General features: G+C 49.8%; 1 protein-coding gene across 6 annotated transcripts in view; it reads right to left on the reverse strand.

Moving 5' to 3' along the window:
- otoa (otoancorin) overlaps positions 1-14,004 on the reverse strand; it is a 40,777-nt gene that overhangs the window by 26,093 nt on the left and 680 nt on the right. For 2 of the 6 annotated variants that reach the window (XR_004415334.1, XR_004415333.1), the window contains exons 1-13: positions 13,057-13,280; positions 11,593-11,621; positions 11,477-11,507; positions 11,060-11,087; positions 10,174-10,252; positions 8,418-8,558; positions 6,897-7,129; positions 5,952-6,055; positions 5,742-5,851; positions 4,773-4,912; positions 3,639-3,762; positions 2,168-2,383; positions 907-1,074 (exon numbers count right to left, since the gene is read on the reverse strand). Coding sequence is in view for 4 of the 6 variants with exons in the window: in XM_033040590.1 (XP_032896481.1) it covers positions 907-1,074; positions 2,168-2,383; positions 3,639-3,762; positions 4,773-4,912; positions 5,742-5,851; positions 5,952-6,055; positions 6,897-7,129; positions 8,418-8,558; positions 10,174-10,252; positions 11,060-11,087; positions 11,477-11,507; positions 11,593-11,621; positions 13,057-13,147 (1,494 nt within the window). In the remaining 2 variants the exon portion in view is untranslated. Of the gene's footprint in view, positions 1-906; positions 1,075-2,167; positions 2,384-3,638; positions 3,763-4,772; positions 4,913-5,741; positions 5,852-5,951; positions 6,056-6,896; positions 7,130-8,417; positions 8,559-10,173; positions 10,253-11,059; positions 11,088-11,476; positions 11,508-11,592; positions 11,622-13,056; positions 13,281-14,004 lie in introns of those variants that run through there. The other 4 variants (XM_033040590.1, XM_033040591.1, XM_033040593.1 and 1 more) reach the window with 4 other exon arrangements.

Below are 14,004 nucleotides of genomic sequence, written 5' to 3' on the forward strand. Positions count from 1 at the left end.
CTGCCTCACCCGCTAAGTTTCTCCAGTATTTCTTGTCTACCTTCGATTTTTACAGCATCTGCAGTTCTTTCTTAGACCTAGGGCTCACAGATTCCACTCCAACAATTGATCACTCGTGCACACTAATTCTGTGTTATCCCACTTTCTCATCCACTCCCTACACACTAGGGGCAATTTACAGACGCCAATTAACCCACAAACCCGCAAGTCTTTGCGGTAGAGTCACAGTGTGGAAATAGGCCTTGAAGCCCAACTTGCCCACACTGGCCAACATGCCTGGATGTGGGAGGAAACTAGAGCACTCAGAAGAAACCCTCGCAATCACAAGGAGAACATACAATCTCCACACAGACAGCACTCCAGGTCAGGATTGATCTGGGTCTCTGGCGCTGGGAGGCAGTGGCTCTGCCAACTGTGCCCTTCAATTTTACTCGGGCTTCTTGCCAATTAATTTTCTCTCCCCATCCCCTCTTTTCACACACCCACCCCCCCCCTCTCTACATCCTCCCATTCTCTACCCGGCCCACTTTTATTTCTCTCCTATTCCCCCTGCCTCTCCCCACAGCCCCCCCCACACTCTTTCATCACACACCTCCTTCCTATTCCCCTCTCCATTCTCTTATTCTCCACTCCCACTTTCTCACCATTCCAACCCTCCACATCCTTCCCATCCCACTCCCTCCCATTGCCCCCCCCCCCCATTCTCTCTCCACTCCCCCGCTCGTACCACATTCTTCTCTTCCCCTGCCACTCCCCCAGTCCATATCCAACTCCTGCTCTCCCACCCCACCCTTGCTCTAACCCAACCACCCCCCCCCCCCCTCTCCCAACCCCCCTCCCCTTAACGCTCCCCAGTCCTCCCTGCACATTCCTCCCACCCGGACCCAGAGGGTGGGGGCCGGTTACCTGGGTGACCACGGCCAGTCGCTGTGCGGGGGAGAGACTGGCCCCATGCTGGGACAGGGGCCATTGGAGAGCCTGCGCCAGATCCTGGGGGCTGGTGTTGTACAAAGTGTCCGCACTGACCCCCAGCACCAGGACTCCCAGCCGACTGAGGTTAAACAGCGACAGTTGCTGCAGGAGGGAACCACAAGCCGTTAAAACCAGCCCGGGCCGCGACAAACATCACACCGCATTCCTACAGGAGGCCATTCAGCCCACGGAATCTATGCTGACTCGTGGTGGAACAATTCAAGGAAACCAGACGCACCTGGAGAAAACCCACGCGGTCATAGGGAGAACATACAAACTCTACAAAGGCAGCACTTGAGGTCAGGATCAAACCTGTGTCCCTGGCGCTGCAAGGTAGCAGCTCTACCAGCTGTGTCACTGGGCTGTTCAATCTGGTCAGGTGATCGGTGGTCTCTCTAAAGGATTTACTCTACAGCGCCTGTTCCCCCCCCCCCCAGTTCCCCCATAGAGTCACAGCAATGGCCTTTTGGCCCATCATGTCTATGCCAACATGCCAATCTACACTCATTCCATTTGCCAGCATTAGTACCACTTCTGTGTAAGTGTGCGTCTGAATGCCTCTGAAATGCAGTCACTGCATCTGATTTCTCCACCTCCTTTGCCAGTGAGTTCCAAATATCAACCACACTCCGTTTGAATATTCCAGATCTTTTTTTAAACTCCACCGTCTGTCCCTAAACCAGTGCCCTAGTTGTTGATACCCTGCCATGGGAAGAGAGATTTGGACTATCTACGCTATCTATGCCTCTCATCATTTTATGCTTTCTATTAGGTCACTCTATCATGGTTTAGAGGATGATGGGCCAAATGGGACTAGTGACAATTTGGGCCAAAGGACCTGTTTCCGTGCTCTATGGCTCCATGATTCTACGACTCATCTTCCTTCACTCCAGGAAAGACCTGACTTGGCCACCACAGCCGTCTGTGGCAATAAATTCCAGATTCACCACTAGACTAGAGAAATTCCTCCTCATCTCCTTTCTAAAGGTACATCCTTTTATTCTGAGGCTACAGCCTCTGGTCCTAGACTCTCCCGCTAGTGGAAATATCCTCTCCACATCCAGGCCTTTCATTATTCGGTAAGTTTCAATGAGGTCCCCCTCATCTTTCTAAACTCCCCATCACAGCCCCGCCCTCCCTGCCGAGGGGTGACCAGAGCTGTGCACGGCCCTGAGCACGTGCCATGACCCCTCACCTTGTTGCCCCCCATGAACTTGTCGGCCAGGATGAGTGTCTGGCCGGGCGTCCAGCCGCGGACGGTGCCGAGGACGGTAGCGGCACTCCGCACCGACTCCGTGGACAGCGAGTCCAGCTGTGGGAACGACAGGCAGGCGATGGCATCCGAGATGGAGTCCAAAGTCTCGTTCAGCCGCTGGCTGCTCAGTACCAGCCCCAGCAACTGCGCCTTCAGCTGCAAGAGAGCGAGGGACCGTGTTCAAGTCAGTGTCAAAGGGCAGAGGGCGAACGTCCGCCCTGGCTTCAGAGCAGACCCACGCCCTTTTGTTCAAATCCCCAACCCCTCCCCACATCCTCACCAGCAGCGGTCCGGGTCCCCCAATAAACCATAGCCACTGCAAGCCGAAGCCGGGCTGGGCAGGGTCTGTGGAGAGGGGACCGGTCAATGCTTCACTGGAACCTGATCTTCATTTTGTTTTTTAAAGATGGACCACCAAGTCCATACCAACCATCCATCAACCGTTCACATTAGTTCTATGTTATCCCACTTTCTCATCCGTTCCCTACACACTAGGGGTGATTTACAGAGGACAATTAACCTACAAACCTGCACATCTTTGGGATGTGGGAGGAAACTGGAGAACCCGGAGAAAACCCACGTTGTCACAGGGAGAACGTGCAAACTCCATACATAAAGGCGCAATGAGGCAGTGGCTCTACCAGCTTCGCCACTGTGCCGTCTATTTTGAAATTTTGAAAATCCTTAGTCAGAACCAAAGATTATAAAGGAGCAAGATAGATCACTCCTCCGAAATCAAATGGACTGACGTGTAGTACGTAACGGAACGTCACTGCCGCCATTTGTTTATGCCAAACGCGACATCTTTGGAAGCAGGGATGGACTCCACAGTTATACAATCTGCTCTTACATCAAGTCGCAGGGAAAAGCAAAGATACTTGAGGCTCCTCTAGTATCTTTGGGGGAAGAGGACGTTTCCTCCACTCCTGAGTTGATCCAGGACTGATTCTCGGTCCCCCCGATACCAGATGAAGGCGATCGGTGGGAGAGCCTCAAGCGTCGGCGCTCCCGAGGCAGCGGGCAATGCTCCTCTAGTATCTTTGGTGTAATCCGTTCCAAACAGTGATCCGCTCTATCATCTTTGGCGTAATCAGTGTTGTAGGGAACAGTGTTTTATATAGCATCGGTCACTTCACATATTTAGTTCATATTATTGTAAATTTTATTAATATTATTGTAAATTGCAGCTCAATAAAATGACGTCATGTCATACTACGCTTTTTTCGCAGAGTGGCGCATCTTGCTCTGCTCTATAATCTTTGGTCAGAACCTGAAACATTAACTCTGTTTATTTTACCATGAAAGCTGCCTGGCTTGTTGATATTTTGTAACATTCTCTGAGTTAATGTGTCCTCCAGTTACAGGCTCAGAGTGTCTGAAGGTGGGGAGAGAGTCTGGATTCCGTAACTACCTTCTTCACGTCGGCCTGGAAACCCTTGAGACGGCTGCACTTGATCATCTGGTGGAGGAGACTGCGAGCTTCCCCTGTGTCCAACTCTTGCACATTGTCGAAGAAACAGACCAGGAGACCGAGTCTGCAAGGGGGAGGGGAAACAGATGGCGAGATTGAGGCAACAACACGGAGCCAGCTTCTACCATCCTCCAGAGTGTGTGATATCATATGACCAAGGAAAACACAAAATGCTGCAGGAACTCAGCGGGCCAGGCCGCATCTGTGGAAGGAACGGACGTGCAACATTTTGGGTTGGGACCCTTCTTCAGACTGATGGAAGCAGATACGATAGTGGTTTTCAAGAGGCTTTTGGGTGAGCACATAGATATTCAAGGAATGGAGGGAGAAGAATCACATGCAGGCAGAGGAGACTTGTACTGTGTTGTTCTATGTTCTAAATCTCTGCCGTTTAAAGCCATTAGGAAATGGGCAATTCGGTCAATTGTGCCTGTACCGAACCTTTGAAAGAAGCAATCATAATCTCACTCTAGCCCTTGCCGCTCACACAGGGAGGGTTCCTATTAAACCCGTGACTCTCTCCGTGTTACACATAATAACATCTCAGTTATATCTCCTGAGAGATGCAAAACTGCTTGCATTTATATAGACGAGTGATTGATGGTCAGCATGGACTCAGTGGGCTGAAAGGCCTTTAGACTTTAGAGATACAGCGCGGTAGCTGTCACTTTGGCCCTGCCAAGTCCGCACTGAACAGCGATCACTAGCACTATCCTACACACTAGGGACAATTTACACAAGCCAATTAACTTACAAACCTGTACGTCTTTGGAATGTGGGAGGAAACTGGAACACCCAGAGAAAACCCATGCGGTCACAGGAAGAATGTGCAAAATTCATACAGAGAGCACGTGTAGTAAGGATCGGACCCGGGTCTCTGGTGCGGTAAGATGGCAACTCTACCACTGTGTCTCTGTGCTGCCTGTTTCCATTTCGTGTCTTTCAATCAATTAATATATGTATTCAAGGTGCCGGACTGTTTAAATGCCAGTGTGTTGCCAGCGGTGCCGCCGAGTGCAGGAGAGGTGGGTGGGTGTGGAGAGGGCCAGGTCCCGGCGGTGAGCTGCAGTTCACCTGTAGACGGTCGAGGTGTTGGCCATATCAAAGCCGCTGGCATTGATTCTCTCCTGGAAGGCTCTGGCAGTGGTCGGGGTGATGTCGTACACCGAGTCCAGCTGCTTGGTGGCGTTGTCGTAATTGATGAAGTGTCGAATCTGGGTTTGGAAACGACATGTAAGCTTAACAGGGGGAGGGGGAAGGGAGTGGGGATTGGACCGTTACAATGGCCTGGGCACAACCACCAAATGTATCCCTGGGACATGTCACCCTCCTCATCTCCAGAGTCACCTCCAATCCCAGCACCGAGTCATCCAAGAGAAGGTCCCAGCCAATGGCTCAACCATTTGGAATTTCTTCCACTCACACATTGGCTATCCTGCGGGATACATTGGGCCTTCATGGCTCCCATTAGGGTGGAGGAAGATCAGGTCATAAGAGATTGGGACAGAATTACGCCATTCTGCTCATTGAGTCTGCTTCACCATTCAAACATGCTGATCTATCTTTCCTCAACCCCATTCTCCTGCCTTCTTCCCTTAATCTTTGACACCCTTGCTGATCAAGAACCTATCAATCTCCACTTTAAAAATACCCAATGACCTCACGTCTGTGGCAATGAATCTCACACTCTGGCTAAAGAAATTCAATGGTTCAATGATGCTTTTACTATCACTTGTACACAGTACAAACACACAGTAAAATTACTTTCTACAAACAGTCCAGTAGAGTATTCTCATGCCGAAGCACATTCCCAATTAGTAAATTGTACAGAAATAGTCTACTGATCCCATGTGCAACAGGCGCCATTTTCAAAGTCCAGTCCGTGCTCTAGTTATTTCTCATCTCCATTCTAAAGGGTACGTCCTTTTATTCTGAGGTTGTGCCCTCTGATCCTGGAGTCTCCCACCAGTGGATACATCCTGTCTATCTGGACCAACCACATTGGAAGGGGGATAGCGTGCGCAGCAGACTCCCTTGACTCACCTCATTGAGGCTGATCTTCTGGATCTCCTCAGGAGGGAGGTGGACCACGAATCTCCCCAGAAACCACAGGTTCTCCGCCACAATCCACGGCGCTCCTGCTTTGGGGAAAACTGGACAGTGATGAAGGTGTTGCCGGACCTCCACCTAACGATGGTGGTCTGAGGGAGTGGGCATGGAAGGAGTGGGGAGTGGACGTCTTGCTCCACTTACCGGGCTGCCTGTTGGGTCTCTGAAGGATCTGTCGGATCCACTCATAGATGGCCCTTTGGCTGCGAGCAGTCATATCATCGTACAGTTCCTTAAACACCGCCGTGCTGAAAGAGTCGAGAGATCATCAAGTCAAGGGAGTCAAGTTTAGTTTAGACAGACACACAGTGCTGGAGTAACTCAGCGGGTCAGGCAGTATCTCTGGAGAAAAGGAATAGGTGACGTTTCGGGTCGAGACCCTTAGTTTACTTTATTATTGTCATGTGTATCAAGATACAGTAAACAGCTTTTGTCTGCATGCTACCCGGTCAAGAGAAAGACTTTCAGAAGAAAAAGACAAGGCCAGTTTATTGTCATGTGTACAAGTACAGTGAGGTACAGGTACAATGAAAATCTTGCATGCAGCAACATCACAGGCACAGACTGATAACACACAAAAACATAAATTACACACAAATCCTTCAAGACATTGAAAAGAATAAGACATTAATGCAAAGCCTAGGGATGCAGCGGGTAGAGCCGCTGCCTCACAGCACCAGTGAACTGAGGTTGATTTTGACCTCGGGTGTTGTCTCTGTGCAGTTTGCACGTTCTCCTTGTGACCATGTAAGTTTCCTCCGGATGCTCCAGTTTCCTCCCACATCCTAAAAACATGTGGGTTTGTTAGTAAATTGGCCTCTGTAAAATGCTCCTAGTGTGTAGGGAGTGGATAATTAAATGGGACAACATTGAACTAGTGTGAAAGGGTGATCGATGGTCAGCTTGGACTCAGTGGCTGAAGAGCCAGGATTACAAGGTATTAACCAGCAGAGATAGACACACACAGTGCTGGAGTAACTCAGCGGGTCAGGCAGCATCTCTGGAGGAAAAGGATGGGTGATGTTTCGAGTCAGAACCCTTCTTCTTCTCAACTTGGAGAAACGTGGAGTTTTCTGTGGGCAGACTCACATGTTCCTGAAGATCTCCTCAGGAAGGTCCAGAGGCAGGTGGGCAATCATCTCTGGCCGCAGGTAGGCGGCTGATGACAGTCTCAGGGCCTTGGTGAGGAGTTCCAGGCACGGGGACGTGGCAACCCGGGGCAAGCATTTCTCCCAGGCCGTGACGAACAGGCTCCGGTGCCCGCCCGGAGTCTGCAGGATCAAATCCCGGACATCCCTGAACCGCACAGTGGTGAACGGCAGCTGTGCAAACAGGACAAGGAGGGAGGGAATTAGGAAAGGGAGGGTAAAAGGGAAAGGGCGGGGAGGAAAGAGTGAAAGGCAAAGGGCGGAAGGGAAAGAGGGAGAGGGAGGGGGCGAGGGGGAAAGGGAGAGAGGGAGAGAGAGAGAGGGAAAGGGAGAGAGGGAAAGAGGGAAAGGGTGAGAGGAAAATAGGGAAAGGGTGGGAGGGAAAGAGAAAAGGAAAACATTTTAAAGAGAAACAGAAAGAGAGAAAAGTAGAATGAGAAATAGAGAAAGAGAAATTGGAAAGAGAGATGTACAGGAAGGGAGCAAAGAAATGGGGAGAAAGATGAAAAAATTAAGAGAAAAAGAGACGGAAAGCAAAAGAGAGAAAAGCAGAGAGATAAAGTGGGAATAGATCGCAGAGAGGCAGAGGAACAGAGTCATTGTGTGAGCAGAAGCAGCCCTGCGACACCAGGAATGGGGAGGGAGAGCAGTCACACTGTGAGACCCTCTCCCTCCCACAGGGACAGCAAAAGACAATTGGCCCTTTAAACACTATTTACCAACAATATTATCCCAGTCCTTGGCAGTCCCAGACCCCATCCATCTCCCTCCATACTCTCCACTCCTCCATTCTCCTCACCCTCGCCACATTAACCTCCCCATTCCTCTCCAAGGTCACCTTCCCCATCCTTCCCCTCCCCACCTTTCCTTCCCCATCCTTCCTCTTCCCCAAACTTTTCCCAATCACCCTCCCTCCTTCCCCACCTTCCTTCCCTTCATCCTCCCATAAAGTGGATGTGGAAAGGATGTTTCCACTGGTGGGAGAGTCTAGGACCAGAGGTCATAGCCTCAGAATTAAAGAGAGCTCTTTTAGATGAGGAGCTGAGCAGGAACTTCTTTAGTCAGAGGGTAGTTAATTTGTGAAACTCATTGCTACGGAGGGCTGTGGGGGCCAATTCAGTGGATATTTTAAAGGCAGAGATCGACAAATTCTTGATTAGAACGGGTGTCAAGGATTATGGGGAGAAGGCAGGAAAATGGGACTAGGAGGTAGAGATCAGTCATGATTGAATGGTGGAGTGGACTCGATGGTCTAATTTAATTCTACTCTTATAACGTGTGAACTCCCTCATCCCTACTCAAGCTCCTCCACCTTCACCCCATGTCCCCCCCCCTTCCATCCATGCCCTTTCTCCCTATATCCACCCCCACTCTTTCCCCATCCACCGTCGCTCCTTCCACCCCCCTCCACCTTTACCCCCTCCCATCCCCATGCTCCCTTCCCTCTCGGCCCCGCACCGACCTGACCGCCGCTGCCGCCGCCGCCGCCGCCGTACAGCAGGTTGACGCCGAGCAGGAAGGAGCGGGTGTCCAGGTGCCGCAGGTGGGCGGCCAGTTGCCGGGGTCGGCGCCCAATTCCCGCGAAGTAGTCGGTGTAGGACGCCTGTGTGGGAGTAGGACGGAGTGGGGAACATGGTCTTCGTAGGTACACAAATATGCTGGAGAAACTCAGCGGGTGCAGCAGCATCTTCAGACGAAGAAGGGTTTCGGCCCGAAACGTTGCCTATTTCCTTCGCTTCATAGATGCTGCTGCACCCGCTGAGTTTCTCCAGCATTTTTGTGTACCTTCGATTTTCCAGCATCTACAGTTCCTTCTTGAACAACATGGTCTTCGTCCCGGGGCCGCTCTCCGGTCCCGCTGCTAGGCCCCGTTACCCGGGAAACGCGACGCGGCGCGGCCCACAGGGAGAGACCACGCCCCCATTGCACCTGACCCCGCCCCTAGGTCGAGGCCACACCCCATCTTGCGTGACCACGCCCACACATATAGGACACGCCTTTCACAAAGCCGGACTCCTCCCACACTGACCACGCCCCCACACGGACCAGTTCCGCCCACTCAATGAGGCCCCTCCTACTTCCCCACATTGCCTGACCCCACCCCCAGCATCACCCATACCTCCCAAGCCCCCACCCCTACACTTCAGTCCCCACCCATCTCACCTTCACCAGAAGGCACTGCCCAAGTGTGGTCACTTCCAACATTCTCCTTCCTGTTGCCCAACAAGAGACTGTCCCCCACCCACACAAGCCACCCCCTCCATGGTCCGGACTCCATCCTGTAGCCCAGGTCCTGCCTCTATCCCGCCCACATCACTGTCCTTGCCCTGGGCTTTGGCCACAGCCTCAAACCAAAGGCTTTCCATCAACCTCCACAACCTATTTGGCTACACCACAGCTAATCGGATCACCTGCACCGCCATTCAATATGATCATGGCTGATCATCCAACTCAGTATCCCGTACCTGCCTTCTCTCCATACCCTCTGATCCCCTTAGCCACAAGGGCCACATCTAACTCCCTCTTAAATATAGCCAATGAACTGGCCTCGACTACCCTCTGTGGCAGAGAGTTCCAGAGATTCACCACTCTCCGTGTGAAAAAAGTTCTTCTCATCTCGGTTTTAAAGGATTTCCCCCTTATCCTTAAGCTGTGACCCCTTGTCCTGGACTTCCCCAACATCGGGAGCAATCTTCCTGCATCTAGCCTGTCCAACCCCTTAAGAATTTTATAAGTTTCTATAAGATCCCCTCTCAATCTCCTAAATTCTAGAGAGTATAAACCAAGTCTATCCAGTCTTTCTTCATAAGACAGTCCTGACATCCCAGGAATCAGTCTGGTGAACCTTCTCTGCACTCCCTCTAGGGCAATAATGTCCTTCCTCAGATTTGGAGACCAAAACTGTACGCAATACTCCAGGTATGGTCTCACCAAGACCCTGTACAACTGCAGTAGAACCTCCCTGCTCCTATACTCAAATCCTTTTGCTATGAAAGCTAACATACCATTCGCTTTCTTCACTGCCTGCTGCACCTGCATGCCTACTTTCAATGACTGGTGTACCATGACACCCAGGTCTCGCTGCATCTCCCCTTTTCCTAGTCGGCCACCATTTAGATTACATTTTCTTGCAGCCCTCCCCCCCCCTGTAATCCGTCACGGCCGATCCAAGGCACCCACACACCGCGGCACACAGCAAGAGTCCAGTTGTCCCAAACCTGGAGGCTGTGCAGGCTCGAGCCCCTGGAATGAAGGTATGTCAACATGGCCGCCTGATGGTCTTCAATATGATGTTTTCTAGAACCCAGAGAACACACATGTGATTAAGGAAGGCCCACAGTTTTGAAATGGTGTCTACACTACAAATGGTGAACTCAATTCAATTTCCATTCTCCCAAAAGTTTCAGTTTATCAGATAATGCTATCAATCAGGTCAAACTCAAGTACAATAGGTAGAGTAATGGGGAAGATACAGAGTGCAATATAGTTCTCAGCATTGTAGCGCATCAGTTCCAGAGACAAAGTCCAATGTTCGCAATGGAGTAGGAGTGAATCGGACAGTACCCTAGCTTAGTGAAGGACCGTTCAGAACCCTAATAACAGAGGGGAAGAAGCTGTACCTGAGTCTGGTGGTGCGCACTTCTGTACCTTCTGCCTGACAGGAGAGGGAAGAAGGAGGAATGCCTGAGATGGGTTGTGAGTGAGTGAGTCTGTTTGGCACCACCCTTGCCCTCTAGGGTGGCAGGGAAGAGAAGGCAGGTAGTAATACCCCGCACAGCTGGCACGAGCATCCCACTCCATCCCACTGGAACACTTGGTCAATGTGGGCAAGTTGGGCCGCTGGGTTTGTTTCCACGTTGTATAACTCTGAAGTAAACTACACAAACAGGGTCTCATCACAGTGGGAAGAAGCCACTCCGCTTGCCATCACCCCTCAGTCAGTACAGTCAAAAACAGGTTCAATTTCCCTATGCAAAAAATGGCCGCCTTCTTTCCCCTCGGGATGATAGCGGCTGCGCCATTGTCTGAAGAGGGTTCTAAGGATATCCCGGGGCAGAGAAAGGCTCTAAAGTAATGTAGGTTGGCTCTTGATGAACATCGTACCTGAGGTATTCGATGGCGTGAACAGTTCCTGAGGAATAAAGAGAAAGTTGCTTTAAGGAGTTTAACAAAGTCAAACTGCATGGTTTTCAGGTTTATATGGGCGGCACTGGTAGAGCCACTGCCTCACAGCACCAGCATCCCAGGTTCATTCCTGACCTCGGATGCTGTCTGTGTGGAGTTTGCACGTTCTCCATGTGATTTCCTCCGGGTGCTAAGGTTTCCTACCGTCCCAATGACGTTCGGGTTTGTAGGGTAATTGGCCCTCTGTAAATTGCCCCATGTATGTAGGGAGCGGATGTGAAAATGAGATTGCATAGAACTAATATGAACGAACGATCGATGGTCGGTGCGGATTTGGTGAGTTGAAGGGCCTGTTTCCACGCTGTATCTCCAAACTAAACTAAACAAAGATCTCACCTTCGATGTATTTCCCATCCAAGAGTTGATCCTAAATTGTAAGAGACAGGTTTAAAATGCTGATGGTCACAAAAGCAGGGTGGAAGATGAGATCAAAATGAAATTCCATCACTAACCAGAATCTGCTGTACTTCTGCCGGTAGTTCTGTAAGAGGAACGGTGAGTTAAAACAGACCCACAAGCAGCAAACAGTTCCTCAGCGTTTTAATGTTATGATTTTGTTGCATAGTGTTGCAATATCTTTATTTATTAATGTTCTGTTTAGTTACAGCAAGGGGGCAGAGAAATGGCAGATGGATTTTAATACGAGAGATGTGCGGTGTTGCACTTTGAGAGCATCTGACAGCACTGGGCCTCTACTCACTGGTGTTTAGAAGGTTGAGGGGGGACCTCATTGAAACATACAGAATAATGAAAGGCATAGATTGAAAGGATGTTTCCACTGGTGGGAGAGTGTAGGACCAGAGGTCTCTGAATTAAAGGGCAGTCTTTTAAAAAGGTGAGGAGGAACTTCTTTAGTCAAAGGGTAGTTAATCTGTGGAACTCATTGTCACAGAGGGCTGTGGAGGGCAAGTCAATGGATATTTTTAAGGCAGAGATCGACAAGTTCTTGATTAGATCGGGTGTCAAGGGTTGTAGGGAGAAGGCAGGAAAATTGGATTAGGTGGCAGAGATCAGCCATGATTGAATGGCGGAGCAGCCTCGATGGGCCAAATGGCCTAATTCTACTCCTATAACATGTGAACGTGCGAATGAAATGGAAAACTATACAATTAATTGTAGGTCCCTTAAGTGTTGTTTTACAGAGTAATCTTGGGTCCATGTCCATAGCTCCCTGAAAATGGCAACACAGGTAGATAGAGCAGTAAAGAATGTGTATGGTATGCTTGCCTTCATTGAAAAAAACACAAAATGCTGGAGTAACTCAGCATGTCAGGCAGCATCTCTGGGGAACATGGATAGGTGACATTTCGGGTTGGGACCTTTCATCAGTTGGGTAAAGAGTAGAGGTTCACAAAATCATGTTGCAGCTTGTTGGTTTGGCCACATTTGGACTATTGTGTGCAGCTCTGGTCGCCCCATTAAAGGAAGGATGTAGAGGCATTGGGGATGGTGCAAAAGGCATTTATCTGAATGCCGCCTGGATTAAAGAGTATTAGCTGTACAGAGAGGTTTGACGGATTGTTTTCTATGGAGCATCGGAGGCTGATATAAATTTATAAAATTATGAAAGCAATAGACAGGGTAGACAATCAGAACTGTTCTCCCCGGGGTGGAAATGTCAAAAACACGAAAGCATAGCTTTAAGGTCAGAGGAGCAAAGTTTAAAGGAGATGCTTTTTTATACAGAGTGATGAAACACACTGCCAGGGGTGGTGGTGGAGGCAGATATGATAGTGGTATATTTAAGAGGCTTTTATATAGGCACATGAATGTGCAGGGAATGGAGGGATATGGATCACGTGCAGGCAGAGATTAGTGTAAATTGGCATCATGTTCAGCACAGACAGTGTGGGCCGAAGGGCCTGTCCAATTCAATGTTCTGTGAAATGATCTGAAGGGCATTTTGGGAAAAAAACCTTTCTCACTTTCTCCTGGATCGTCACCCACGGCAACACTGCTCCAGCAGACACACCAGATCCACCAGCAGCTGCACAGATGTGGCTGCATTTGTCCCCAGAGGTGACCGAAGCTGCTATCAGTGTGGACACAGCAACCAGTCGTCAGAAACCGAAGACGTCTTGGCTAATTGCCAGTTCAGTGTGAAAATAATCCACAAAATCTGAAGGTATAAAAACAAGAAACTGCAGAAGGTACACAAAATTACTGGGGAAACTCAGCGGGTGCAGCAGCATCTATGGAGCGAAGGAAATAGGCGACGTTTCGGGCCGAAACCCTTCTTCAGACCTTCTTCAGAAACTGCAGATGCTGGTTAAAACGCAAAAGGACACAAGGTTCATGAGTTCATAAGTCAAAGGAGCAGTAGACCACTCGGCCCATCAAGTCTACTCCGCCATTCAATCATGGCTGATCTATCTATCTTGCACTAAACATTATTCCCTTTACCCTGTATCTGTACACTGTGGATGGCTCAATTGTAATCATGTATAGTCTTTGTTCATGTTCCATGATTGTTATCATGTATAGTCAGTTCCTTGTTCACCCCCATATCACCTCCATCTACACTTCATGTTGACTCGGGAAATACAGCCACCATAATCAAGGGTCCCTCACACCCCGGTGATTCCCTCTTCTCCCCTCTCCCGTGGGGCAGAAGATACAAAAGCTTGAAAGCACGTACCACCTGATTCAGGGACAGCAGTTATCAAACCGCTGATACGCTAAGAATGAAATCCCGATCTTCCAATCTATCCCAATGCGACCTTTGCCTTTTTTAATCTGCACTTTCCCTGTAAACTGTAACACGATATTCTGCTCTTTGTTTGTTTTTTTTCTGGGAAGAATGTGTGCTGGGGAGGTGAGGAATGAGGGGAATGAGAGCAGTGGGGTATGACTTGAAATTGGAG

This window comes from Amblyraja radiata, chromosome 22 (genome assembly GCF_010909765.2).
Source record: "Amblyraja radiata isolate CabotCenter1 chromosome 22, sAmbRad1.1.pri, whole genome shotgun sequence".
Taxonomy (NCBI): domain Eukaryota; kingdom Metazoa; phylum Chordata; class Chondrichthyes; order Rajiformes; family Rajidae; genus Amblyraja; species Amblyraja radiata.